This window comes from Arachis ipaensis, chromosome B9, assembly GCF_059453495.1.
Source record: "Arachis ipaensis isolate K30076 ecotype BB chromosome B9, ASM5945349v1, whole genome shotgun sequence".
Lineage (NCBI taxonomy): Eukaryota > Viridiplantae > Streptophyta > Magnoliopsida > Fabales > Fabaceae > Arachis > Arachis ipaensis.
This window is the reverse complement of record NC_142444.1, coordinates 17,755,671-17,783,519: the sequence shown is the minus strand read 5'-3', so window position 1 is coordinate 17,783,519 and position 27,849 is coordinate 17,755,671. Positions and strand designations below refer to the sequence as shown.

Below are 27,849 nucleotides of genomic sequence, written 5' to 3'. Positions count from 1 at the left end.
AGTGGCATAAAGTTATTTATTATCCATCCGATCACCACTTTAAAAGGAAAAGTGTTAGTTTTTACCTCTCCAAATTTCAAATCCAATTGGTTAGTTAATGTGCTTTACCGGTCTTCTGGTCTATTTATTATTGGAAAATAGAATTGTTTTGTTTTACATTTGTTATGGAATTGGCTACATGTCTATTCCTGAAGCCTTCATGCCAGTTTAATTGTTTAAACTTACAACAAATTTTGGTTTCACAATCACTATCAGTGTAGTTGAAGCACTTTTTGAGCTATTTAAGTGCATAAGTAATTTGGTTGTTCATAAAGGACTAATAAGTAATGAACTATATAGCAAATTTATTTTTTTCCTAGTCTCAAATGTAGTTGTATTTATGACATTTATTTTGTGATCTTCATTTTGTTAAGATATATTAGGTGTGCTTTTTTATTTGTTGATATGAATGATCAAGGTGGGGTAGTTGTTTGTATAGGGTGGGTTTTTCCGATGATGATGTAGTGAGTGTAAAGTATTCCTGGAAGCATTGAAATTGGAGTAGAAGGTCTGCGTTTCCTATGTTAACATGTTACAATAAGTTTCTTTGTTAACAGTGTTGCATCAATTGGCCAGATTGTGACGGCAAGACTGGATATTATTGTTGCCTATGCAATTGTTGAAGTTCTTAGGAATCACAAGTGAGGGGATCCTCTAGAAGAAGCAGCTGCTGCCTATTAGGAAATAGATGAACAACATGAATCATGAGTCGATATCAACATCAACCAATCGTGAATCGGCGATGCTAGACCCGGAGGACGGGCTTTTGAATGAGGTATATGATAGGGTAGAACTTGCAGATTCGGATTATATTAGTTTTTTGTCATTCTGAAGATGAATAGTATAAGTTAATGTAAAATTGGGTGATCGTAGCATTGTTAATTGTTGTGCAGGAGACACTTTTTGACATGAGCATCTTAGGGGACGAAGCAGGGTTTCGAATATGACGCAGACAGACATAGAGCCTCAATCTGCTCAGGTACCAAGTCATGTCAACATTGAAGATGTGCTAAAGATGGAGTTCTGTACCCCTGGGGAAGCAAGAGAATTCTACACGAGTTATAGTAGGCTAAAAGGTTTTGCAATAAGGAAGAGTAAGAGGGTAAAAAATGCCAGAGGAGAGATTGTTCGATACAATTTTGTTTGCAACAGACAAGGGTTTAGGCACAAGAAGTGGTTAGATAAGCTGGATAGGAAAAGAGAGCACAAGCCTATAATGCGATGCGGGTGTGTAGCAGAGATGAGGATAAAGAAGAATCATACTAATAGAAAATGGTTTGTTTCACAGTTTATGGAAGATCATAACTACACCCTACTCTCTAAAAGGTTTATTGGATATCTGCCTTCACACAGGAATATGTCTGATGTAGAAATTGCTCAAATGAATAGCATGAGGCAAGTTGGGATAAGCATTCCAAAGATATACCAGTCATTTGCGATGCAAGTTGGGGGCTTTAACTTAGTAAGATTTACTAAGCAAGATATGCACAACGAGGTTCGAAAGCAACGTGCATTGCAGAACGGAGATGTAAATGCCGCACTGCATTTTTTCGATTATGCTGCCAGAAACGATGAGAAACTGTTTTGGAGGTATGAGGTAGCGGCTGGTTCTCGTATGTGTGACATTATATGGAGTGATGGTCGAAGCCAGGAAGATTATGAGGCGTTCGGTGATGTCCTCGCCTTTGATGCGACGTTTGGGAGGAACAAGTATAACCTTTCTATCATTGTTTTGTCCGAGGTTAATCACCATAATCAGACATGCGTGTTTGCAGCAGTAATGGTTTTATGTGAGTCACAGGATTCGTACAAATGGGTGCTGAGACGGTTTATGGAATGCATGCGGGGAAAGGCCCCGAAGGCAGTGATAACTGATGGGGATCCTTCTATGAGGCTAGCTATTATGCATGTTTTTCCAGATGCTCATCACAAACTTTGCGTGTGGCGCCTACTAAGGAATGCCACTGCTCATGTCTCACAACCATGTTTCACCCAATTATTCAAATAGTGCATGCTCGCTGACATAGAGGTTGATGAATTTGAAATGCAGTGGGAGGCGATGGTTGACGAGTGTGGTGTTCGAGAGGTTGAATGGGTGATGGACCTCTATAGAAAGAAGTTGTCATGGACCACCGCATACATATGGGGCAGAGGTAAATTACTTAGGTGAACCTTATGGAAACACCTATAACTCAACATGGAGAAATCATCCAAATTTCTCATGGAAGGATCAAAAGCCCCAACAAGGCTTTAATAATGGTGGAAGAAACAGGTTTAGCAATAGCAAACCTTTTCCATCATCAACTCAGCAACAGACAGAGAACTCTGAACAAAATGCTTCTAATTTAGCAAATCTAGTCTCTGATCTATCTAAGGCCACTGTAAGTTTCATGAATGAAACAAGGTCTTCCATTAGAAATCTGGAAGCACAAGTGGGCCAGCTGAGTAAAAGGATCACTGATATCCCTCCTAGTACTCTCCTAAGCAATACAGAAGAGAACCCAAAAGGAGAGTGCAAGGCCATTGACATAAGTGCCCTGGCCGAACCTGTGAGGAGAGGAGAGGACGTGAATCCCAAGGAGGAAGACCCCCTGGGACGTCCAGTGGTTAATAAGGAGCTTCCCTCTGAGGAACCAAAGGACTCTGAGGCTCATCTAGAGACCATAGAGATTCCATTGAACCTCCTTATGCCCTTCATGAGCTCTGATGAGTATTCCTCTTCTGAAGAGAATGAGGATGTCACTGAAGAGCAAACTGCCAAGTTTCTTGGTGCAATCATGAAGTTGAATGCCAAATTGTTTGGCATTGATACTTGGGAAGTTGAACCTCCCTTGTTCATCAATGAACTAAGTGATCTGGATCAACTGACATTGCTTCAGAAGAGACAGGATCCTGGAAAGTTCATAATACCCTGTACCATAGGCACCATGATCTTTAAGGCTCTGTGTGACCTTGGTTCAGGAATAAACCTCATGCCCCTCTCTGTAATAGAGAAACTGGGAATCTATGGGGTGCAAGCTGCTAAAATCTCACTGGAGATGGCAGACAGCTCAAGAAAATAGGCTTATGGACAAGTAGAAGATGTATTAGTAAAGGTTGAGGGCCTTTACATACCTACTGATTTCATAGTCCTGGATACTGGAAAGGAAGAGGATGAATCCATCATCCTAGGAAGACCTTTCCTGGCCACAGCAAGAGCTGTGATTAATGTTGACAGAGGTGAAATATTCCTTCACTGGAATGAGAACTCCCTTGTATTCAAATCTCAAGGATCTCCCTCTGCAACCATGGAGAGGAAGCAGGAAAAGCTTCTCTCCAAGCAGAGTCAACCAGAGCCCCCACAGTCAAACTCTAAGTTTGGTGTTGGGAGGCCACAACCAAACTCTAAGTTTGGTGTTGAACTCCCATATCCAAACTCTAAGTTTGGTGTTGGAGAGTCTCAACAAAGCTCTGCACATCTGTGAGGCTCCATGAGAGCCCACTGTCAAGCTATTGACATTAAAGAAGCGCTTGTTGGGAGGCAACCCAATGTTTATCTAACTCTATTATTATTATTTTTCATGTTTTCTTATGTTCATGATCATGTGGAGTCACAAAATAAATATAAAAATTGAAAACGGAATCAAAAACAGCAGAAGAAAAATCACACCCTGGAGGAGCATCTGTCTGGCGTTCAAACGCCAGAACAGAGCATAGTTCTGGCGCTGAACGCCCAGAACAAGCATGGTTCTGGCGTTCAACGCCAGAAATGGCAGCAAATGGGCGTTGAACGCCCAAAATGGGCACCAACCTGGCGCTGAACGCCCAGAGTTGTGTGCAAGGGCATTTTGCATGCCTAAATTGGTGCAGGGATGTAAATGCCTTGACACCTCAAGATCTGTGGACACCACAGGATCATCTCAGGATCTGTGAACCCCACAGGATCCCCACCTTACCTCCTCATAATCCTAGTTTTTATTTCCACATCTTCTTCTTCATCTATTCCTTCTTCTTTTGCTCGAGGGCGAGCAACATTCTAAGTTTAGTGTGGTAAAACAATTATGTAAAGGATCTATAGCTCAGTGGTAGAACATTTGACTGCAAATCAAGAGATCCCTGAGATACCTCAGGGGATACATTTTCTTCCACACAATTATTGAAAGCAACTAAGGGTGGAACATCAAGAGCACTCCATCATCCTTCATGAAATCAGAGAAGATCTAAAAGCAATGAAGGAGGAGCAGCAAAGACAAGGAAGAGACATAGAAGAGCTCAAGGACATCACCAAGGTGAACTCATTCCTTGTTCTTACTTTCTCTGTTTTTCTCGTTTTCTATCTGCTTATCTGTGTTTGTGTCTTCATTACATGATCATTAGTAGTTAGTAACTCTGTCTTAAAGATATGAATGTCCTATGAATCCATCACCTCTCTTAAATGAAAAATGTTTTAATTCAAAAGAACAAGAAGTACATGAGTTTCGGATTTATCCTTGAACTTAGTTTAATTATATTGATGTGGTGACAATGCTTCTTGTTTTCTGAATGTATGCTTGAACAGTGCATATGTCTTTTGAAGTTGTTGTTCAAGAATGTTAAATATGTTGGCTCTTGAAAGAATGATGACTAGGAGACATGTTATTTGATAATCTGAAAAATCATAAAAATGATTCTTGAAGTAAGAAAAAGCAGCAAAGAACAAAGCTTGCAGAAAAAAAAAATAGGAGAAAAAAAATAGAAAGAAAAAGAAAAAGCAAGCAGAAAAAGCCAATAACCCTTAAAACCAAAAGGCAAGGGCAAATAAAAAGGATCCCAAGGCTTTGAGCATCAGTGGATAGGAGGGCCTAAAGGAATAAAATCCTGGTCTAAGCGGCTAAACCAAGCTGTCCCTAACCATGTGCTTGTGGCGTGTAGGTGTCAAGTGAAAACTTGAGACTGAGCGGTTAAAGTCAAGGTCCAAAGCAAAAACAAAGAGTGTGCTTAAGAACCCTGGACACCTCTAATTGGGGACTTTAGCAAAGCTGAGTCACAATCTGAAAAGGTTCACCCAATTATGTGTCTATGGCATTTATGTATCCGGTGGTAATACTGGAAAACAAAGTGCTTAGGGCCACGGCCAAGACTCATAAAGAAGCTGTGTTCAAGAATCATCATATTGAACTAAGAGAGTCAATAACACTATTCAAAATCTGAAGTTCCTATAGATGCCAATCATTCTGAACCTCAATGGATAAAGTGAGATGCCAAAACTATTCAAGAGGCAAAAAGCTATAAGTCCCGCTCATATGATTGAAGCTATGTTTCACTGATAGTTTGGAATTTATAGTATATTCTCTTCTTTTTATCCTATTTGATTTTCAGTTGCTTGGGGACAAGCAACAATTTAAGTTTGGTGTTGTGATGAGCGGATAATTTATACGCTTTTTGACATTGTTTTTAGTATGTTTTTAGTAGGATCTAGTTACTTTTAGGGATGTTTTCATTAGTTTTTATGTTAAATTCACATTTCTGGACTTTACTATGAGTTTGTGTGTTTTTCTGTGATTTCAGGTATTTTCTGGCTGAAATTGAGGGACTTGAGCAGAAATCAGATTCAGAGGTTGAAAAAGGACCGCTGATGCTGTTGGATTCTGACCTCCCTGCACTCAAAGTGGATTTTCTGGAGCTACAGAATTAGAAATGGCGCGCTTCCAATTGCGTTGGAAAGTAGACATCCAGGGCTTTCCAGCAATATATAATAGTCCATACTTTGGCCAAGAATTGACGACGTAAACTGGCGTTCAACGCCAGCCTTCTGCCCAAATCTGGCGTCCAGCGCCAGAAAAGGATCCAAAACCAGAGTTGAACGCCCAAACTGGCACAGAAACTGGTGTTCAACTCCACAAATGGTCTCTGCATGTGCTACACTTAGGCTCAGCCCAAACACACACCAAGTGGGCCCCGGAAGTGGATTTATGCATCAATTACTTACTCATGTAAACCCTAGTAGCTAGTTTATTATAAATAGGACCTTTTACTATTGTATTAGGCATCCTGGATTGTATTTTGATCCTGTGATCTCGTTTTGGGGGCTGGCCATCTCGGCCATGCCTGGACCTTTCACTTATGTATTTTCATACGGTAGAGTTTCTACACTCCATAGATTAAGGTGTGGAGCTCTGCTGTTCCTCAAAGATTAATGCAAAGTACTACTGTTTTCTATTCAATTCTTCTTATTTCGCTTCTAAGATATCCATTCGCACCCAAGAACGTGATAAAGGTGATGATTATGTGTGACGCTCATCATCCTTCTCCCTTATGAACGCGTGTCTGACAAACACTTCTGTTCTACATGAATTAAGCTAGAATGAATATCTCTTAGATCTCCTAATCAGAATCTTCGTGGCGTAAGCTAGAATGATGGCGGCATTCAAGAGAATCCGGAAAGTCTAAACCTTGTCTGTGGTATTCCGAGTAGGATTCAATGATTGAATGACTGTGACGAGCTTCAAACTCGCGATTGTTGGGCGTTAGTGACAGACGCAAAAGGAGGGTGAATCCTATTCCAGCATGATCGAGAACCGACAGATGAATAGCCGTGCCGTGACAGGGTGCGTGAGCATATTATTCACTGAGAGGAGGGGATGTAGCCACTGACAACGGTGATGCCCTTGCATACAGCCAGCCATGGAAAGGAGTAAGACAGATTGGATGAAGATAGCAGGAAAGCAGAGGTTCAGGGGAACGAAAAGCATCCCCATTCACTTATCTGAACTTCCTACCAATGATTTACATAAGTATTTCTATCCCCACTCTATGTTTTATTTACATAATATATTGTAACCCATATGAGTCAACTTAACTGAGATTTACAAGGTGACCATAGCTTGCTTCATACCAACAATCTCCGTGGGATTCGACCCTTACTCACGTAAGGTATTACTTGGACGACCCAGTGCACTTGCTGGTTAGTTGTATCGAAGTTGTGACAATTATGAATTAAGATCAGAGCACCAAGCTCTGGAGCCATTACCAGGATTTGTTCGAGCCTGGAGATCACAATTTCGTGCACCAGGTACCCCGGTGCTTCAAACACAGTTCCCAGAGATTGAGAGGTCAACGACAACCCTGTATACCTGTGAACTTTTTTATAGATTTCGAGAGTCCCTAAAGTGGGCCGTTAGATTTTACATTGTCGACCACCAGGATTGTAAAAATGGATGTTGCTATGTGATACAGAAGTATCGCCGACCGGAGTCAACCTGACAAGTCTTGCACCAGCCGCATAATGGAACCTTTCAATGTAATTGCCGCATGATGGAGTCATATGGGATCCCTTGTGTTCACATAATTGTAGTTCAGGTTGGTATTGATATCGGTTCTTTGCCAGAGACTCTGGTCCTCAAAAGGTGGTGCAAAAATGTCAAGAACAATGTGACTTCTGTTAGACAAGTTACAGAAACGGGTGATGTTGCATCCCGGTACCGTAGCAGACTTGGTGCATTTGTAGACCAATGTAAGCGTTTTGCCAAGGTGGCTTGTCTAAGGGACGAGGACTACAAGGTCTTTAGTAAAAAAATGGCACGGGATGCTATCATGTTGGAGGTCAAGAATGGGTTGCGTGTGGCCCCAGATGTGAATCCACAGCTTAACGGTGATGGGGGTGGTGGGATAAATGATCTAGTCTGTGTCCGGACAAAAGGCACTGGCAGAGGAAACGATTCTCATGTTACAAAGGGACCAAAGAAGAGAAAATGCAGTGCCTGTAGAAAACTGGGTCATCGCCAAACTCGCTGCCCCAGTGCGCCTGCCCCGCGACAGGGATGTTGTGGATCGCTACCGGTTCTCGAGGGTTGCCAAGCTCAACCTCAAGTTAGAACCATATGCTGTGTGTCAGTTATAATTCATGTGATTTTTAGGGTGGTCATCATATTTTTCAAACTTTGAATGATTAATGATAACCTAATTAGGACATGCCATATGTGAGTAGATCCCAAAACAAGTAGCTGATAAAATGAAGTTGAACTTGATAAAATTGTTAAATTTAGGTAGATCTTCACAATTGGTCATAAAACAAATAGCATCATTATTTTATGAGGATGCAACATGTCAAACAGGGTAGAAGCATCATCAAAGTATAAATAGAACATGAGCCATTCACAAAGTAGGAGAAGCATAAATGTATAAATCTATGAATGTCAATATAGGCAATTCAAGCTCTTAGGGGTAGATGCATATGTTTTCTGTGAAATCAATTAATCGTATTGGGAGGATTCATTAATATTAGAAGTGGTTTCTTTTGTCAGATCTGGATCCACAAAGAATTCAAATCCATTAAGAAGTCAAATCCATTAGAATTTAAGTTGGAAACATTTTATTTACAACCGGACTTGCCTCTTTTTACTTTGTGCAGACGACACCGTCACAGACAACTCGACAAGAGAACTCGACTTTTTTTGCCTCTGAACTTGCTACAAGTTATGTAAGTGCCAATATTGTCCCGTAACTATTTATTGACTTATGACGCGCGTTTTGTTTAGATTTCCATCAGTAGGTTTGCTATTTGTGGGCAAGCACCCTAATCTTTACAAATATAAATGTAAATTGTAGCAGGAATTGCAGATGGGCGCGGGCACGAGGAAGAGGAAATTGAGGGTTGAACTTCTAAACACATTCCCGCAATTCATGTCATAAGAGGATAGCATAGATAGATAGACTTGTAACGGCTTTAATTATTCCTCTAAGTGTGGTGAATTATTTTTAAAGTTTACCTAGTGAGTGGCAAGCCACCAACCATGTTGTATAGTTGAAACTAGCACAAGAACACTTTGTTTGACTATGTTGGGTTGTTATGAAATATCCTCTTCTGGTAACAACTTTGTTTTGTTACATTGGCTTCTTAGTGTCCTATAACATGTGGGCGAATTTACAGAATTTTTTTTAAAACACCGTGTGTAATAATTAATAGGGTAAAGTATACTTTTTGTCTCTGAAGTTTGACAAAAGTTTCAAAAATACCCCTAAGTTTTATTTTGTTTCAATTTTGTCCCAAAAGTTTTTGATTTGCATCAAATATACCCTTGGTGGCTAATTTTTTAAAAAATTTAAGACCAATTCAACAATAATTTCATAAGAACAACCCTCAACACAAGTAAATCAAGCATCATTTTCATACATTATTGTTAGATTGGTCTTAAATTTTTTGAAAATTTAGCTGTCGGGGGTATATTTGATGCAAATCAAAAATTTTTGGGACAAAATTGAAACAAAATAAAACTTAAGGGTATTTTTGAAACTTTTACCAAACTTCAGGGACAAAAAATATACTTTACCCTAATTAATATGTTGCCTTGTTAGGTGATGCATAGCTTGCTCCTGTAGGGCAGCACGTAACCAAGAAAGAAACGATGGAGTAGTGGCAATATATCTTGACCAGTATATTGAGTATCAATATATCCTGGGCAGTACACAATCTCTTTGGGGCAAAACCTGATTAAAACACTCACCACACATGCAACTTTAAAAAAAAGTCGTTATGAGAAATGAAAAATTGATCATGCAAGCTGACTAATACATATTCATACATAGGAAAACCATTTACAACTGGACTTCCACCCGGATAATACAAGCTAAGTAGTTAGATATTAAAGTCTAGAATTAGCAATATATAACAGCAACAACTAACTTCAAAATATATGGACCTTGTTAATGGTTCCCACTTACATTCTTTAACAAGTCATAATGCAAGTTAACTATAACCGGTGCATACATAGTCAGACCATTTGCAACCCGGGTGGGTGCATATCCAATGTCGACCACCGGGATAATACAAGTAGAGTAAAAATACTAAAGTATGGAATTAGCAATATTTAACAGCAACGAGTAATTTCAAAATATTTGGGCCTTGTAAATGGTTCCCAATTTTATTCATATATAAGCATGTAAATAGAGTAGTAATTAAGGAAGGAACGAGAGACTACGGCACACCGTCTCTGCCTTGAGGTCCACAAGAGCCTTAAGCTCACTGTAGTCAGATGCGACAATCCTGATTGCTGTTTTCATCCTCAATGTGGCCTCATCACCCTGTGAAATATATATATATATATATATATAAATAGTTAAGTGGTAATATCATCAAGGCCAACTTAATTTGCATAAACCTATAACGATGACGGTGTTCTTACCAGGTTGCCTAGGATAGCTGGGGAGAATCAGCCATTGTGAGACATCCACCAGATGCACCATATTTCAGATTCATCTTTATCCAATGAAAATTGTCATAGCAATAAACGAGTGAGATAAAAGGCATACAATTTGCCACAATATTTAAAATTATGTTCCCAACAATTTGGTTTGTGGGGTGTAGTTTTAGATTGTATCAAGTCTAAAAAAGTGTGTACAAACTAATTATGTGAGAGAAAAATTGCGGAGGCATCATAAACTGACTTACGCGCCTAGCCTGCTAGGAATGCTCATGGGGTATTCAATGCGTCCCCAGGTGTTTGGATCTGGCGAACCATGTTTAAAGTTGGGCAGATTCGGCTCAAGTTTGAAAATGTTCTCGAGGACAGCCATCTGCTGTTCCCGTCACCATGGCAAGCATATAAAATTCAGAAGAAAGAGTTGCACGATAATTAAATATACTGTGTACAAAATGCCTTGTGGGTTACGTACTATAAGGCACATGTTGCGCTCACACCTGGGAACGGACTCCATGCTTGTGCAAACATCAAGGGCATAAACAGAAGGTCTCTTTACATCCATCAATAGCATTTACCAAGTCTCAGGTGGCTCGCAAATGGGTACAAAGACCTATTCAGGCGAGCAGCAAAATACAACATCAGTTAAAATATATCCATATTGTGTGTGAATGCCGGATCTCTAATAAGTTAATGATAAACTTGGAGCAATTATGGAGAGACGATAACTTGAATGTTTCTTACATGCTCAAGTTCTTGAGTTGGTGGCATCCAGCGTCTCGCATAGCTCTCTATTACATGTTCCATCAGAGTTTGGAACAAGATCTCAGCGGCAAATGCTGACGGAAAGAACCAGCAACGGGGCACAGGGTTTGCCTTGGCTTGAAGATAGGAAAGCATTGCAACAGTTTTGACGACCTACATATTTCAAGTGTCTTAGCTTTGAACTGCGAAATTTTTCAATCAAATACTATTGTTATTTAGGGGAGAGTATTAAGTCAAGTTCGAATGGTATTACATCAAAGTGGGGCATGCATTCGGGCCTAAGGGATAAGAACTTTCCGTGAGGCAGGGTTAGCTCGTAATGCTTAAATAAGTTCTCTGTTTCCCTGGAAAGACAACAAACATGAACAGGGATTTAGTTTGAATCCTGGAGATATAAGATCAAACCCGAAACAACTATTGAGTGTGTTCCAATTTTGCACATTGTAACCTCATTTCTTCATTTTTGGCAAATATATACGTCCCAAGGTGGCACTCGTCCCTAGTCAGACTCATATCGGCAATGGGCCTGAACCACATGGCAAAATTCTGCATCGAAAACATTTGAAGTGATTATCATAGAAACTACACAGTGTATCTGTATAATAAAGAGTTTGAACCCAACAGTGAAATGCAATCATCCATAGGGTTAATCACAGGGGTAATGTTACGTGACTTGCCTTAGGGATGTGGTAAATCGGGTTCTCCATGTTCGGCGCCAGAATGCGTCCCCGACCCCCCCTTTCAACACGCCAAAACAGCGGTCGTCTCTGCGGCACCGAGTTGGATTGGGTCTTGGGAGGGGAGCCCATGGATGCATCGTCAACGATGGTTGCAGCCACCTCTGCGCTCGACAACCGCGGCATCTTCGAACACCTCGGACTTGGCTCGGAAGAGGCATAGAGATCACAGAGCCGAGTTGTACTGTCGAAGTCCCCTCCAACCTTTGTTTTCTGAAAAAAAGAAAAAAACAAGATCAGCTAGTGTTCTGTTAGCAACCAGCATCGAATGCAGATGCCGAACAGGCAAAATTTTTCATTGGGTTATGTACATTCAAGGCATCATTGACGGGGGAACACTGACTCGAGAGGTTCCGATTGGAAAGGCTTCCTGGGTTGGGGTATTGCAAAGGTGCTGATTTAGGCCAAATAACATTTGGCCCACGGTGCCAAAAAAAATCATGGTTCACACAAATTAATAAAAAATTTTGTTTTTTGCATTCGGCTATTTACTAAAGGTCCAACAGATACTTATCACTCTTATTTGAGTTTGTAAGCGTGTTTTTAAATTCACATGTCATCAGCATCTATTTTTTTCGAGACATGGTATCAACATTTAATAGTTATTAGCAGACTACGAAAAAATAAATAGTAAATAGTAATAGTAAGTATCTTCTAACATAAGAAAATAATGATAATCTCATAACACCGTTAATAATAATTATTTTGTCTAATTAAAGATTAACACTAAGTGGATATTGATTCATAATTATATATATATAAATAATTGTCTTACTCATGAGATTTAATTAATTAAGTTTCGAACGTTCTACCAATGGGATTTATTTTATGGTAATTTACGTCTATTTATTTTTTTGGGTTATAATTTATGTCTATTTATATATACAAACAATAAAATCGGCCATAGTTTTTTCTTTCCTAAAGAAAAGCCCGGATATATTTAGAGGCATCACATTAAAAATATGGTATATGGGTATTTCCCAAGTGGGCCAACGCACGTCTAGCCCAAGGGTTTTGATTTAATCAGAGCCATCAAGGGAATGGTCATCAAAATTAGGCCAAGTCAAAATTCAAATCATGGACATAAAAGAAAAGGGGGTGTGGGAAATATATGTTACAGTGCGGACTATTAAATTTGAAAGGGGGCCTTGCTTTGATAAACAATGGGTTTACCTTACATCTGTTAAATCACTAAAGTCCCATAATACCAACTGCACTTTGAAAAAATTCATAAAAAATTTCTAGTTTATGGGTGCGTTGGTTTTTTTTTTTTTTTTTTTTTGCCTTTTTTTGGGTAGTCAAGCATGTGCGGCGGTTACAATGGGGTAACTTGCCTTTAAAGGATTTTTCATTGGATTTGAGGTTTACACCCCCGGTGCACAATAGAATCGTAGTGCTCATGGGCGCAGGTTTGATACGTCACCACACAAAGCTGCGTATACCTGGGCAGGGGATCATGTTTCAATTGCCGGTGAGCTTGTTATCCATGATCAACGCCATAATCTCAAAATTTTCTTATCTAGGAATAGAGATAATTATATTTATGCTTAGCAAAATATTATTCGAAAAGTTCACCTGTACAATAGCATTGCATGGTGTTAGTAGATCATCCTTCAACTCGTTCCACATTTTTGAAACCCCACGCGACCAGTGAAGGTTTGTTGGTGCTTCGGTCGGGATTAGTGTTGCACCGGTGGAGATAACGGGTGTTGAAGAAAGATGGTCAAGCAGCACGAGGTCATCCTCTGAACTCGAAGAATCCAGGACAACAACGTCCAGGCTCAAGTTTGTGATGGGGTCACCCAAGATTCCCTTACCTTTTTGTGAACTGGTTAGCTGATGGGTGAACATCAGACCAGGTGCTCCAATGTTGCTATTGTTTAAAACAACCGCATCAGCGGTGGCAACACATCCAGGAGTGTTTGGCGGCTGCGCTATTTTCTTGTCCATGGCTTCATCCTGGACTTAAACCTTAGGAATAGGTATCATCTGAAATGTCTCCTCCTTCTTACATAAAGTGGGTAGCATCATCTTGATATACACAATAAGAGCCTCCGTTCGGGCGGCCCGAACATCAAGCATTGCAACTGACTGCTCAATGGCCATCAAACGTGCTTCAATGCTCTGAAAGGGTAACAGCTCAAAAGTTCATGCCTTCATTTTATTAATTTAGATCAAAATAAAATCATTTCTTTTCGGGCAACAAAGGTTTCGGATCAAAAACCGACCTCGATCAGAGCTTGTGGGGGGGGAGGACTTATACGCAGAAGGCAGAATGAACTCTTCAACTAGAATGCCAGACTGCGATGCCACATTAAGGAGGGGCTACAGAAACAAAGGCCACGCATAAGCACTGGTTTTGATTGCTCAGGGTCACAAAACTATTGGCAGTGATAGAGATAGTTCAAAATACAAACTTACCACGTCCATGGTTAGGTCAAGATTCAAGGCGTTCGTGTCATGGTCATCATTTTTCCAGTTGGCTTCGTCCATGTTGCGAGGAGGTTGAAGCCTGAATCCATACATATGCAACGATCAGTTCCATCACCCAATTAGGCAAGTAAATTAAAAATATGAAACTCGCATCGGTGGATGTTCCCGCCACCCATTTTTTTTTAGGCAAGGTTATCAATGTCACGGAGGTTACTTACTCTGACGTCAGGCAAGGCTGCTCCGGATCGTTCCCGACAAAGTCCGACGCTTCCATTTGTGTTGTTGGACGTTCTACTATAGAGGAGGATGTGCAATAGAAATAGAAAGATATTTGGAAGCGAAGCCTTTTCGGCAGAATAGGGATCCTTTTTTCACTTAATTTCATTGCTTTTATAGAGACATAAGGTCCATCTGATGTGACCGATACTTTGGGTAATCATGATAATTTGCTGCCTTGGTAATCCACTGTAAGAGCATTAAATGCTTCCGTCTCAATGTGCCAAGGGTTTGAAACTAAATTTTGACAATGTTTGAGCAGGTCCTTGCATTGCCAAACTATATGACCAAACATCTTTATGGCATGCCTTTTTATAGACTCTAATGGCCGTGAAACACCTTTAGACCATGTTTGTTAAGGCTAAGTATTTTACCATGGATAGCAAAAAACAGTGGCAATAATAGCAAGAATAAATATTTTAGATTAGATAATAACAAAAAAAAATTGTTTCAAGTTATCTTAGATAATATCATAAAAATTCTGTCTCATGTTATTTGTAGTACTAATGTGAGCACTATTCTCGGCCTACAAATAGATGGAATACATAACTAAATTTAAATATATATAGACTCCAAATAAATTAGTGCAAAACTTTTGTGGCTTAGTAAGCTAGGGGGTCATCTAAAGTGAGAGTGTCTACATGAGATCATCTAAATTGAGTGTCTACAGTTGACCTTTATTGAAGGCTCAAAATTTTTTTACACTTATAGCTTTACTTTGACAAAGTTTACTAATCGAGCTCTTCCTTAGCATATTCAAATAGACTTCTTTGGACGACTATGTACGATTCATCATACTTATAAAGTTCTTTTATATTCACGGAACATAAACTTTAAATTCTGTGTTTAAACACTTCCAACAGGTAATGAAAATAATCTGTGATATGTTTTAAATATAATGTTAAATTTAGTTCTAATTTATATATATGGTTGTTTTTAGCATAAGAATAAAATTTTTAAATTTTACCAAAAGAATTTTTTGTAAGAATAAATAATTTGGATGAGTTAAATTTAAAAATTTTAAAATCACGTTTTTACAGAGACAATTTTTTAAAAAATAATTAAATTTTTTAAATAAACCAGTTGAATATTGTACTGTTAATATATTTTGTATTTAATTTGGCCCCTCTCCAATAAAATTTCTTGATCCGTCACGGGTTCAATAGCAGTTATCTTTACTTACTTAACAAATAGAATTTCTACTAACAATTTTTTAAGCATAATAGGTCCATAATAATCACCTCTATTAATTTTAAAAATAGTAAATTCAGAACTCTGTTATGCTACAGAATAATAATCATAAAAATAATCATCTACATAAAAATTAGAATATCCATCCGTATACCTACTAAAATTACCATCTTAAATTGACCATTAAAATAGAAGAAGAAAAAAAAGAATAAAGAGAAGAAACAACTACTGTGGTGAAAGATAGTTGTGCAGACTAGCCATGACAAAAGCGGCATTATTGTGATGCATGGTGCTCAAATCATCGAAGAAGCTAACCATGCTTGGATCCGAAAGAGAATAAGAGAATGGTGGTTTTCATTGGTGAGAAGAGGTTTGAAGGAATGCGAGAAAGCAAAGCCAGTTCAAATGCGAGCCGCGAAAACAGCAGCAACAACGTTAGGCTGAGCATCAGAAGCCGAGGCGCGTCGGACTGACTGGCAGAGGTGATGACGAGGGAGGTTCATTTCGTAGTGCTTGAACAGCACCTCGGCTATGCTGCGAGACACAGCAGTGTACAGAGGAGTCCGGTTAGTAACTGGATTGTGACAGTCAGCATGCCATAATACATGAAACCAACTAAGAGACTTGGTAAATCTCTTTACCTCAGCTCGTCATTATTCCCGAAAATATACGTTGCTAAGCGACATTCATCCATTCATAGGCCCATGTCAACTGGTGGCTTGAACCACATGTTGTATTGCTGGAAGAAAAAATTAGGTTATCCGGTTATTCTGCCGAAGACATGAAGTTTGTATCGAAACTGAAATGAGAAGGATAACAACTAGCCTGTGGTATGCGGTACACTACTGACCACCCCGAGGTGATCTTCAGATGAACGGACGCCTAGATTTAGGAGTCTCGCAGTGCCCCACTAGCACGTCCAGTGTTGGAGGTGGCGACGAAGTTATCCCAGCAATTTCGATGCCACCAAACCTTGGAATCTGAGGAGATCGTGAAGAGGACAGAGTTGGGGTGTACGGATCATACATGGGGTTGTCGAATCAGGTAAGCTTTCCCGAATTCGTAACTGCAGAAGCAAAGGAAATATGCTCATACTATGATTTTCAACAAGTGATGACAAGCCAATGATAACTGAAAAAATATTACGATATAATCACAATATTTTTTTCATCGTAATTTATAACTAAAAAATCACGACTTATCAACAACAAAATGTAAAAAACATCATAATGAGTAGGTTTACAGTGTCTTGGATCTTAAGCATACCTGAGAGTATCAGGGTATTTATCTAGGGTTGGAGTAGTTCCACTATTGATGGTTAATAGGCGCCCATTTAACTAGGGTTATAGAGATTTCTCTTCCAGAAGTGGGAACAGACATTAGGGGTTATTTATAACCATAGGTGTTTAAATCGGACCGAACTGAATGATTCAACTAGAAAATCGATGAATCGGACCCACTAGCAGTCCAGTCCGATAGTTGATTCGTACAAAGAAAAAAACTGAAACGAACCGATTAAACACAATGTGAACTGATAAAAACCAATTAAACTCGTTAGGAATCAGTTCAACCGAACCAGTTCCAATCTAAAATTTTCAAAAATTGCATGGCCTGGTTGAAACCCCTGTATTGAAGAAAACGAGAGTCCTTCCATGCTATATCAACGCTAAAAAAATAACTAGAATTTATTTTATTTGATATTTAATAATTATTAAATATAATTTCAATTATTAAAATTAATTAACAAAACCTAAATAAATTAAGTGTGGATTATTCTAAGCTAATAGTTTTCTGGGTACACTATATTTACAAAATTTCTGAAAACCCAAAAATCCTAAGGGTCATTACCAACATATGGAAACATAAATTCCACATGAGTCCTTCACGCCTCTTCGTATGCATCACATGGAGCAAATTTCTATCAAACCCACTCCAACCTACTGTTGCAGCGCATTAAATGCTACAATTTGCCCCTTCAAGAGGGGATTCGTGAATGTCATTCCTTCACCAAATGGAGTGAGACAATGGCGTGATGAGGTTTTACTTTGGGAAATACCAACTGTCAAGACTTCATCATTGCCACTCTCACGGGACGCATCAGCTGACAGGTTAGGCTAGGCTATGACATGATGGTGGTGCTAATCATCCAGGTGTATTAATTACACATATTCTACCACTCAAGCTACAAACCATCATCTTTAATCATCATCCTTGGGCAAACTTGAACAAACACTTCAGTTCTATACTTGTACAAGATGTCTCTGGTACGGGTTGAGAGATGGATCGGGAACTTGCGGGTTGAGGCGGATGCCGGATTATCTGACTGGAGCAATGGGGGGTGGTACCTGCAAAGACACTCCGACGCTCAAGTCAGAATGGATCTAAGAGGTATGAGGTGTGAGGGATGAATGAATACCTGGAGGGACCTGGGTCCTCTATTTATAGGTGGTGGTAGCTATCTTATCTTATCTTTGTTTGGCTAAGATAAGGAAGACGTTCGAACTCGAAAGTCGGTTAGGAGTTCTAGAGGGCCGGCTTTGGGTCCAATCCCAGGTCATGGGTCCACGGGTCAGATCCGTAACAGTTGCCCCCACAGCGGAAGAGCGAGCAAGGTCGGTCTGTCGCTGGGAGATGTGGTTCTGACCGTGAGCGAGGTCTTTAGTTTCTTCTCGGATAGTCGTTTGGTTGTTTGAGGGGAAGTCGGTATGTCGTCCCTGGCCTCGATGGTCGTGCCGAAGATTCGTCTGACCGTTTTGGTCCAACGTGACTCTTCCGTGTCTAATGCGTCTGTTGCGTTCTTCGAGGTGTGTTTTATTAGTTTCTTTTTCCAAAGGGGGCATTTAATGTGAAGGGATGTTTTTTAGATGTTTTTCCTTTATTGCCCCTACGTGCCTGCTTATTTTCTAGGGCTATTTGCATCTTTTTCTGCCCCTTTTGAAACCGTTTTGGCTTTCCTCCTTACTTCCTTCGTTCATTTCTTTTTACTTTCGTTCTCTCTTCTGAAGGAAACTCTTCTTTTCTCTGTGGCGTTTTTGGTGTTTCTTCGAGGTGGAACTTCTGTTTTTCAGTTTTTCCCAGACTCTCTTTCTGCATCACCAGGTTGGTGTTCTTCCTCTGTTTCCCGTGTTTTTATTTTCCTTTTGCATTTTTGTTCTGCTTAGTGTAGATTGGGATGGTGATGGTATTGCATGGTAGTAAGCAGTTTTCTTGGGATAGTGGGTTTTATGAGGGGATGAGCGCTACTGTGTAGTTGGTAGTGGGTAGTGATGTCTGTTTGGTTTCCTCCACCGTTTTTTGCCGCGAGGTTTGGTTGACGGTGGTGCTCATCACTGTTTTAGGTATGGCTCGTCGGAGGACTGAGGGTATGAGGGCTCCAGTGGCCCCGGCGGGGGGTGCCCCTTTCCTTTATTCGTGGGTCACTAGTGACGTATGGGGGACGCCGTCGCGGATGACGGAGGCGGACCTTCAGCGGCTCCGTGATCAGGGAGCTGTTTGTGGGGGTGGCGACGCCGAACGTCATTATGAGCTCTCTCTTTTTGGGGTTGATGAGAGGTTTTGTTATACCAACCTTGACTTGCCGACCGTTCCGGACTGGATGTGGGTGTACGAGGCGATGTTTATCCGACTCGGTGTTAGGCTCCCCTTTTCCCCTTTTGTTTAGCAGTTGTTGAGTCGGTGTTCCGTGGCCCGTCCCAGTTGCATCCGAATAGCTGGGCGGCGATACGGTCTTTCGAGCTTGTTTGCGAGTTTCTGGAGCTCTCTGCCTCGGTGAATGTCTTCCTTTTCCTCTTTTTGTGTACTCTTCCGACCAAGGAAGGGAAGCACAAGAAGGGGTATATGTCTTTTAGAGCTCAGCCCATCGCCGGGTCTTCGGTTTGTATGAAGATTCCTTTCATGGGTTTAAGAGCAGGTATTTTAAAGTCTGCCCTACGAAGGGGCATCATCCGTTCTGGCTGACGTTAGAAGGTGGGCGGCGGTTCCCCACATATTGGAATTTTGGGGCGGGGCCGTCCGTTCTTACTCGGGTGACGCAAGATTTCTTGACTGTGGAAGATCGGGATATCGCTCTTGTTCTGTGGCAGTTGTTTGGGGAGCATCCTCTTAATCCTCGGGACGTGATGGGTGACCCGGTTGCTTGTCGGGCCTATGTTGGTGTGTGAGCTTCTTTTTTTTTTTTGTTTCCGAGTTGGATACTTAGCTTTTTCCTTCTTTTTTCGCAGTTGAGATGGCTGGAGGTTTGACAACTCTTGCGAGGTTGAAGGCTCAGTTGTCCCAGGGGACTTCTTCCGGTGGTACTCCCTCCACTCCGATCTCGCGACCTAGTGATGAAACGAGAACTGTTTCTGAGGATTTCACGTTGACTGGAGGTGGGACCGAAGGGTCAGGTTGGGGTGTGACGGTTAACGACGATGTGGTTGAGGTGTCGCCGGATGGTGCTTCCCGTAAGCGAAAGCGGTTGGAGGAAGATGATAGTGAGAATTTGGCGGAAGGCGATGGTGCGGTTCCGTCGGTGATGGATCGTCGTTTCGACGCTCCGGCTTTCATCGACGAGTTCCTCATGCCCGGTACGGAGGATTTTTTCCGTGAATGCGATTTGACTTTCCAGGCTAAGTCTCTCTATCGTTCCCTTCTTCGTTCTGCTGTGATTGTCCGGAAGGCCGAGCCTGTAATGGCTCAGGTGGGCCTTTTGGACAAGAAGCTGCGTCAGTCTTAGGCCGAGATTGCGAAGTTGAAGGGGTTGCTTGCAGATGCCGAGTCGGTGAGGGAGCGGGCCATGAAGTCCTCCGAAGAGTCCGGGGCTGAGATCCTTCGTCTTTTCGAGGTTGAGACTTCTCTTTTGTCTCAACTTGGGGAGGAACGAAGGAAAGCGTCGGATGCTGAGTCTCGGGCGGCCGTGCTTTTGACCGACGTCGGTTCGCTGAAGGATGAGGTGGCCGGTTTGAAAGCGGAGGCCGTGGTTTTAAAAGAGGAGAAAGCCGTGTTGCTTGCCGATGTGAAGGAAGCTGTTGCTGCTACCGAAGAGACGATGAGAGCTCAAGCTTTAGTGTTGGTGCCTGGTGTGGACGTGTCTGTGATGGGAGCTTTCAAGACTGTCCGTGATGGCCAGATAGTCGACCTCGAGTAGTTGTGTTTGTGACTTTTGTTTTGGTTTGTATGCTTTTTGTGGATTTTTGGCCGTGTGGTCGTGTAATCGTGACTTGTGGTTTTGAACTTTGATTTACGTTGCTTGGGCCGTTCGGGCCTTTCTTGTATATTCCGTTTTAAGCCGTTCCTTTTAGTTTATTTGTTCCCTTTGTTTGGGTTTAGTGGACCGTTGCGAGGCCAATTTTTTGTGGATATCTGTATTTGAGGCCCGGGGGGTGATTGGTCCCCCGGTTTTTTCCCGTGTTTTTATTCTTTTCTTGGAAAAAGGAAAAATAGCTTGATGGAATTTATTGATGGTTTGGGCCTCGTTAAAACCCTCCGTTTATGGCGGGAAAGAGTACCCGAGATTAACACTTAAAAGTTTGCAAAAAATTGCTGTAAAGGAAATTAAGCAGGATAAAAAAAAGGGGGGACAATATGTGAAAAGGCAAAGTTGAGGGATGACCAAGGGGGTCAGTCTAAGTGTGGTATCGTCGTAAGTTGGCGGCGTTCCATGTCCTCGGGATTTCCTTGCCGTTTAGCCGTTCGAGTTTGTATGCTCCCTTTCCGATTGCGGCCTTGATTCTGTATGGTCCTTCCCAATTAGGGGTGAGCTTTCCTTCCCCTGGGGTCGGGGCTCCGATGTTGTTTCGTCGTAGGACGAGGTCGTTTGGTGCAAATTCTCGTCGGATGACGCCGTGGTTGTACCTTAGACTGATTCTTTGTTTTAGGGCTAGCTCTCTGACTTTCTCTGGGCGTCGGGTTATGGCGGGAAGTCGGGTTGCCGTGTTGCCGTTTATTGGCGGCGACGACCTGGCTAACCTCCTCGTCGTTTATGTAGTCTCTGGCAACGTTTTGGATCTCGTGCATGGTCCACACTGGTTTGGTGGTGAGGTGTTTGCGGAAGTCTTCGTTCATGAGCCCGTTGGTTAAACAGAGGCTTGCAACGGAACCGTAAGTCCGTCAATCGTTAGGCATTCATCGTTGAAGCGGTCCAGGTATTTTCGTGTGGATTCGTCTTGTTTCTGTGTGACCCCTAGCAGGCTGATGGGGTGTTTGGCTTTGGTGATCCTAGTTGTAAACTGGGCCATGAACTTCCGCAAAATGTCGCCAAAACTGGTAATGGATCCGTTGGGGAGGGCGTTGAACCATTTGATTGCCGGTCCGGCTAGGGTTACGGGGAAGGCTCTGCATCGAACTGCATCAGGCGTTCCTTCTAGGTTCATCCTGGCTTCGAAAGCCGTTAGGTGTTCCTGGGAGTCTTTGGTTCCGTCGTACTTCATGTCCGTTGGTTTGTCGAAACATTTGGGTAGTTTTGCCTTCAGGATCCTCTCCGTGAAGGGAGTGGCTCCCATTATTGTGTGGTCATTTCTCGTACGCTTGGTTCCTTGGTATCGTCGGTCTTCGTCCGAGTCGTGTTGTCGACTTGGATCTCGGGAAGTGCTGCGGTTGTACCTTTTACTGTGTCGTCGTTCTGGCGACTTTTCATGTCTGGGGCCGCGCGAGGTGCTGTGATTGCTTCTCCCGTCGTGTTGTCGGGTTGGCGATCGGCCTCGGCGAGATTTTGACCTAGAGGTTGCGTGGCTTTTGTTTTTGGCGTTGTGCCTTTCCTTGGTGGCCACTCTGCCTTTGAGTTCCTGGACTCGAAGGCATAGGTCTTGGATTATCTGTGCAGCTTTGTCCCCCGTGTTTTCGGGGTGCCATGGTTCTGCGATGATGTGCTCGTTTTCCTTATTTGGAGTGGCGTGGTGGATGGTGCTTGCTATCCTTCCACGGTTAGTGACCTCCTGGTGTTCGGGGGTCGGGTTCCTTGTTCGAGAGTTATCCTGGCTTAAGGAGGTTTCTTCAGGTATGTCCTCCATTCTGGCTCAACCGGCGTAAAGTTTCCACAGATGACGCCAATGTACAAGATGTCTCTGGTACGGGTTGAGAGATGGATCGGGAACTTGCGGGTTGAGGCGGATGCCGGATTATCTGACTGGAGCAATGGGGGGTGGTACCTGCAAAGACACTCCGACGCTCAAGTCAGAATGGATCTAAGAGGTATGAGGTGTGAGGGATGAATGAATACTTGGAGGGACCTGGGTCCTCTATTTATAGGTGGTGGTAGCTATCTTATCTTATCTTTGTTTGGCTAAGATAAGGAAGACGTTCGAACTCGAAAGTCGGTTAGGAGTTCTAGAGGATCGGCTTTGGGCCTTCTAGAAGGGCGAGACGGGTTGGTCCCGGGTGGCCGGGTTTGGGTCCAATCCCGGATCATGGGTCCATGGGTCGGATCCGTAACAATACTAAAATCATGAGCATCTCACTAATAGCCATTTTAATTACTCTCAAAGGGCCACCATTAATTACTATATGAAACTTGCGGGTATTTTGTTTATTTTTTATAATCTAATTTTATTTACTTCATTTAGAATTTAAAATTCGTTAAAATTTGTGAATTGAGATTTAGATTATTTTGTATAAAATAAATGAGTTGATATGTAACATTGAGTAGCGAAATATTTCTTTTTTTTCAACTGTTTATTATATTTGAATTGAATTTTTCTTACTTGACACTTTTAGAAATTAGTTTTAAAGGCATATAATTTTATTTCATAGTAAAATAAGATAATATGAAAATTATATGTAATTTTAACAAGTATTTTGAACAACACAAAATAAAGAATTAAAAGCCTAGTAATCAATAAAATTAGTGCCATACCAGTCAGAGATATAAAAATACTAATAAATGCATAATCAATCAAAGAAATAGACAAAATTTAAATATGATAAAACAAGTAACGCTATTTTTCTCGAGACAAATAAGGAAAAAATTATTGCTGAAAATAGACCTGCACACTATATTACAGAAGTATGGAATAACATATTAAGTAATTAACTTTAAGAATATTACGAATGATTTTTATTATTTTTTGTGTTAATGTTGTCTTGTTATGTAATTTAGTTTTATTAAAAAAAAATTTTTTTGTTCTATCCAACAAAATTTAGAAGTATTTTTTATATATACATTTTTTTTTTAAAAAAAAAATTCTAAATACTACATAAGTTTTTATTAAAGAAATCTAACAAGTTAACAAATTAAAATATTATTCTCTAAAATGTCAATTCAAACTAAGTCTATAATAATTCTGATTAACAATAAATTTAGTGTGACATACGCGTAATTTACATAGATGAGTTGTGTCATTTATTTTATCTAATTGATTCGATTTAATTTTTTTACGACAAATTCATTGACATATATTATATCCAATTACGTTATACTATAGTATCTAAGCATGGAACTTAGTAGTCGAGACAATTAGGACATTATAAATTATTTTAATTTTAGCAACTCCAACGTCTATAATAGATCAGGCATATTAGATGTCTATTTGAATTATTATTTACAAATAAGATTTTTTATATAATTGATTTTACAAACTCAAATGTGATAAAAAGTGAATCAGTGTTAAAATAATTTATGTTTAATAATCGGTATAAAAATAAATTATAATAAAATAAATATTGTTCGAATTATATTATTTACAATTATATTAAAAGAATTACTAAAAAAGGACATAAATTTATATTATTCAAAATTATATTATTCTAACACTCTTTGATTACAAGTTCTTTTGAAAAAAATTTAAACTTATTTGTTGAAATTTAGTACTCTTTATGTTATAATTTTTTAGTACTCTTTTTTAGTACTCTTTCTTTATTTAAATATATCTTTTTTAATAAAATTTAAATTTAAAAAAATAACATCTTATAAAAAGATACGTATTAATATAACATGATTAAAACATTTATATAAATAAGAAATATTAAAAATTTTATCTAAAAAAGTACAATAATATATATGAGTGAACATTCAAAAAAAACTCTAATTTATTATTTATGGTGAATGAGAGTTTAAATCCGACCTCATATACGCGTTTAAAGAAAAATAGTCAACTAGACAAAAAAAAAAAACTATGTCGTTCAAATAAATTAATTGTGTTTTTTATTCTTTTAACGCATTTGTCAAAAACGTCCTGATTCTACTTTTTTCAAACAATTTTACTCATCATTCAACTAACCCTTTTTAAAACTTAAAAAATAACTTTAAATTAAATAAAATCTAATTTCACTCAACTCTAGAATGTAGAATCTTCCGGTGAAAGTCTCTTTATATCATGGCCTGAGTTTTAATAAACCTATCTGTCAGAACCATCTTCACATCTCTCATATACTCACCCGAACAACAACAAACAACTCCATGCCCTTGTTGATTTAGACCAATCTCCTCCTGAACAACATCAGAACAACCAACCTGCTCGGGACCTGAAACGTAAAACACCTTGCCGAACCACCAACAACGATGGACGCCGAATTGAGAAAATTCACCTACTTCGTCATCACCAAAGGAAGGAACACGGGACTCTTCACTTCCTTCGACGAGGCCCGTGCTCAGGTCGTCGACTATCCAAACACCGAATACCAGGCCTTCAATTGCTAGGCCCTAGCCCTTGGTTTCTACACGGCGCGATTAAAGGTAATCGAGAAAGAGAAGGAGGCGCTTGATGAGATGACGCAGCTAATGGGCCAACCGGCGCCACCAAAATGCCCTTCGACCGTCGTCACCAAAAACGGCCGTCGGGCCCCTCTTTGTCGATGTAAGTCTTTCTTCACCTCAATACATACCACAGTCTGCTAAATTTACACCCTTTTCCAAGACATGCCTAATGCCTAACTTTTCAACTTTCACACAGGGATTAACTGCATCCCACCTAGTGAGGTTGCCTCTGGTGCCTATGCCGTCAACCTCAGCATGGAAGAATTGCTCCAGAAGGTTTGCTACGGCGCCTCCTTGCCACCACCTTCCTACTTCCGTATTGAGTTGGGTGTCCGTGACACAGGAGTCATGTATGCTTTCTCGGTCGTTCTCCCTGGAAACGTTCACGCCAAGGGAAGGTACAGCCCTCTTGACACGGATGCTAAGAAAGATGCTACTTACAACATGCTTCAAAAGGTCCTCCACATCACAGATCAAGAAATACGGGACTTTAACTACTTGAAAGCAAAGATGCTAGAGAGGGCCAACAATGCACTTTCTGAAGAGGTTCAATGTCTCGAGGAGAAGTGTCGTCTCCACGGCTACAACAGCAGTCTGGACAATGTATCGCCATAGTACTCTACCCACCCTTTATCCAATTCAGCTGCATTCCACAGATCAATCGTCACATCATTAGGAGGGCTTTTAATTAGTAACATTACCGGAAATATATTTCTATACTGCATGCTGATGTCCCTAATTGTTATGCTAAGCTTCCATGATCAATCCAACTTGTGTAATCCACTTTATTATGAATGAATTCTATTATGATCCAACACTAATTTACTCAACACTCAAAATCAAGTTATAAAAATTTCACCCCACATGATACACCGATAACGACCCACGCCAAATTTCATGTCTCCATACGCCACACAACCACAAACTTTTATTTACAATTCCAACTTTCAACAATTTCTCTTTTACTATCACCTTTAGTTTCGACCACTAAATCTCATGTTATCTTTTACTATAATTTCACAACTATTTTCATTATGAAATTGGCACAACCCCAAACCACGAATCAAAAACTTTGAGGTAAAAAAATTAACACAATAACGTTTATTCATTTATTTAAAAAATATCACTTTACATTTTCTCAAATTACAACGAAAAAGTTACAATAGGAATTCAAAAGGAACCAAGTTGTATCAAACTTTTTCTTTTTTTCGAAACAATTACTATAAAAGATTGTTAACAAGATTTAATTATTAAAAAAGATGTTTAATACTAAAATTATTAACGACTAAATCTTTTTATAGTATTATAATATTTAAGAAAAAGGACCAACTCTTTTTATTATGAGACAAATATATCTTTAATTATTTTTTTATTATTTTTATTTTCTTTCTTTCTTCTAAAAGTTTTATAATTTTAATTAATTATCTATTTCTTATTTATTTTTAATTTTTGTTATCTTTTGTCTTTTTTTGTCAACGGATAAACATCACAAAAACAAAAAAAAAATAAATGAAATTAAATAAATAATAAAAAAATTACAAAAATTTTAGGAAAAATATAAATTATCAACATCAAAATTATAAAACATAAATAAAAGATAATTAAGGATATATTTATTTTTTATAAAAAAATCTGCTTTTTTTAAAAATATTATAAACAAATTCTGTCTCTATTAATAATTTTGATATTAATTAAATATCCTTTTTAACAATTAAATCGTTTTTAACGGTCTTTTTGAAAATTTTTTTGGGTCATACATCAAACTCTGCTTAAATATATTTATCCACAGGCTACAATAACAGAAATAATTTTTTTTTTTTTCATATGTACTTACTCTTCTTTTAATTGGCATTTTAAATAAATTCTCAGTTTACCTCCATCAACTCCAAAAAAAAAAATTATAACCACCTAACCCAAATTGATTCATTTAAAAAAAAAATACATAGCTTAAGCCAAAACTTGGATGAACTAAATTTCATTGATGGACATAAATTTTGTTTTTCGTTTTCATTCATACAGACAAATTTTTTTTTTCCTTACCCATGGACATAATTAATTAGCCTATTTCCCATGGTTTCAACCCAAAACTTTACAGATGGCCCATTGAGTCGGCTTGGCTACCGCTCTCTACATTCAACTCTGCTCGAAGTCATTGTGCTGTGCCCCTTCTTTTTCCAATGTTACCCACAATGGATATTTTCACATAACCTTACTCCGCAACGTCTTAGCCGGTGGAAAGTGCAACATATACCCTCCTACCTTAATATTCACAACAACCACCTTACCTAAGATCTGAACCATTTCAATATTTAACAATAAATCTCAATGCTGAACAAGATTAGAGAACTGAAATGCCAACAAAATACACAAACGTACTTAAAATGTTTCCTAAAATTTATACTAAAAGAATATTTAATTTTAGTGACATATTAATATATATATTTAAATATTATAAATAGTGAGAGATTAAAATATATTTATAAATTTATTAATAATGATTTTATCAATAGTTTAATAAAACAAAAAGAACCGTTATAAATCGTTTTAATTGTTTTAAAACTACACGGTACTATTTGTACTGATTAGA

The 27,849-nt window shown here is 39.5% G+C and overlaps 4 protein-coding genes across 4 annotated transcripts; 3 read left to right on the top strand and 1 right to left on the bottom strand.

Annotated features, from left to right (window-relative positions):
* The first annotated feature begins 982 nt into the window (after nucleotides 1–982).
* On the top strand, nucleotides 983–7,260 carry LOC148543902 (protein FAR1-RELATED SEQUENCE 5-like). The gene is made up of 3 exons (XM_088498766.1): nucleotides 983–1,948; nucleotides 2,048–2,192; nucleotides 7,070–7,260. The coding sequence occupies exons 1-3, from the start codon at nucleotides 983–985 to the stop codon at nucleotides 7,258–7,260; spliced, it is 1,302 nt and encodes a 433-aa protein (XP_088354892.1).
* A 51-nt stretch (nucleotides 7,261–7,311) lies between these two features.
* Nucleotides 7,312–8,116, top strand: LOC148543901 (uncharacterized). Its single transcript, XM_088498765.1, has 2 exons — nucleotides 7,312–7,882; nucleotides 8,043–8,116. The coding sequence occupies exons 1-2, from the start codon at nucleotides 7,312–7,314 to the stop codon at nucleotides 8,114–8,116; spliced, it is 645 nt and encodes a 214-aa protein (XP_088354891.1).
* A 2,651-nt stretch (nucleotides 8,117–10,767) lies between these two features.
* Nucleotides 10,768–11,821, bottom strand: LOC107615090 (uncharacterized). Its single transcript, XM_021112452.2, has 5 exons — nucleotides 11,636–11,821; nucleotides 11,407–11,504; nucleotides 11,212–11,302; nucleotides 10,938–11,111; nucleotides 10,768–10,806 (listed from the first exon to the last, which is right to left on the bottom strand). The coding sequence occupies exons 1-5, from the start codon at nucleotides 11,819–11,821 to the stop codon at nucleotides 10,768–10,770; spliced, it is 588 nt and encodes a 195-aa protein (XP_020968111.1).
* Nucleotides 11,822–25,067: 13,246 nt separating this feature from the next.
* On the top strand, nucleotides 25,068–25,877 carry LOC148543900 (uncharacterized). The gene is made up of 3 exons (XM_088498764.1): nucleotides 25,068–25,160; nucleotides 25,206–25,362; nucleotides 25,459–25,877. Exons 1-3 carry the CDS (start codon nucleotides 25,068–25,070, stop codon nucleotides 25,875–25,877), a joined length of 669 nt encoding a protein of 222 aa, XP_088354890.1.
* Nucleotides 25,878–27,849: the final 1,972 nt, after the last annotated feature.

What these genes read in the sequence shown, in the direction of transcription:
- LOC148543902 (XM_088498766.1), top strand. Translation starts at nt 983, where the DNA reads ATGACGCAGACAGACATAGAGCCTCAATCTGCTCAGGTACCAAGTCAT. An exon ending in TGAGGCTAGCTATTATGCAT is followed by an intron (nt 1,949 to 2,047) that starts GTTTTTCCAGAT and finishes TTATTCAAATAG; the next exon opens with TGCATGCTCGCTGACATAGA. An exon ending in CGCATACATATGGGGCAGAG is followed by an intron (nt 2,193 to 7,069) that starts GTAAATTACTTA and finishes TTCGTGCACCAG; the next exon opens with GTACCCCGGTGCTTCAAACA.
- LOC148543901 (XM_088498765.1), top strand. Translation starts at nt 7,312, where the DNA reads ATGGAGTCATATGGGATCCCTTGTGTTCACATAATTGTAGTTCAGGTT. An exon ending in TCAAGTTAGAACCATATGCT is followed by an intron (nt 7,883 to 8,042) that starts GTGTGTCAGTTA and finishes TGTTAAATTTAG; the next exon opens with GTAGATCTTCACAATTGGTC.
- LOC107615090 (XM_021112452.2), bottom strand. Translation starts at nt 11,821, where the DNA reads ATGCCGCGGTTGTCGAGCGCAGAGGTGGCTGCAACCATCGTTGACGAT. An exon ending in CGATTTACCACATCCCTAAG is followed by an intron (nt 11,505 to 11,635) that starts GCAAGTCACGTA and finishes TTTTCGATGCAG; the next exon opens with AATTTTGCCATGTGGTTCAG. An exon ending in CAACTCAAGAACTTGAGCAT is followed by an intron (nt 10,807 to 10,937) that starts GTAAGAAACATT and finishes TCGCCTGAATAG; the next exon opens with GTCTTTGTACCCATTTGCGA.
- LOC148543900 (XM_088498764.1), top strand. Translation starts at nt 25,068, where the DNA reads ATGGACGCCGAATTGAGAAAATTCACCTACTTCGTCATCACCAAAGGA. An exon ending in TCGACGAGGCCCGTGCTCAG is followed by an intron (nt 25,161 to 25,205) that starts GTCGTCGACTAT and finishes TTCAATTGCTAG; the next exon opens with GCCCTAGCCCTTGGTTTCTA. An exon ending in TCGGGCCCCTCTTTGTCGAT is followed by an intron (nt 25,363 to 25,458) that starts GTAAGTCTTTCT and finishes ACTTTCACACAG; the next exon opens with GGATTAACTGCATCCCACCT.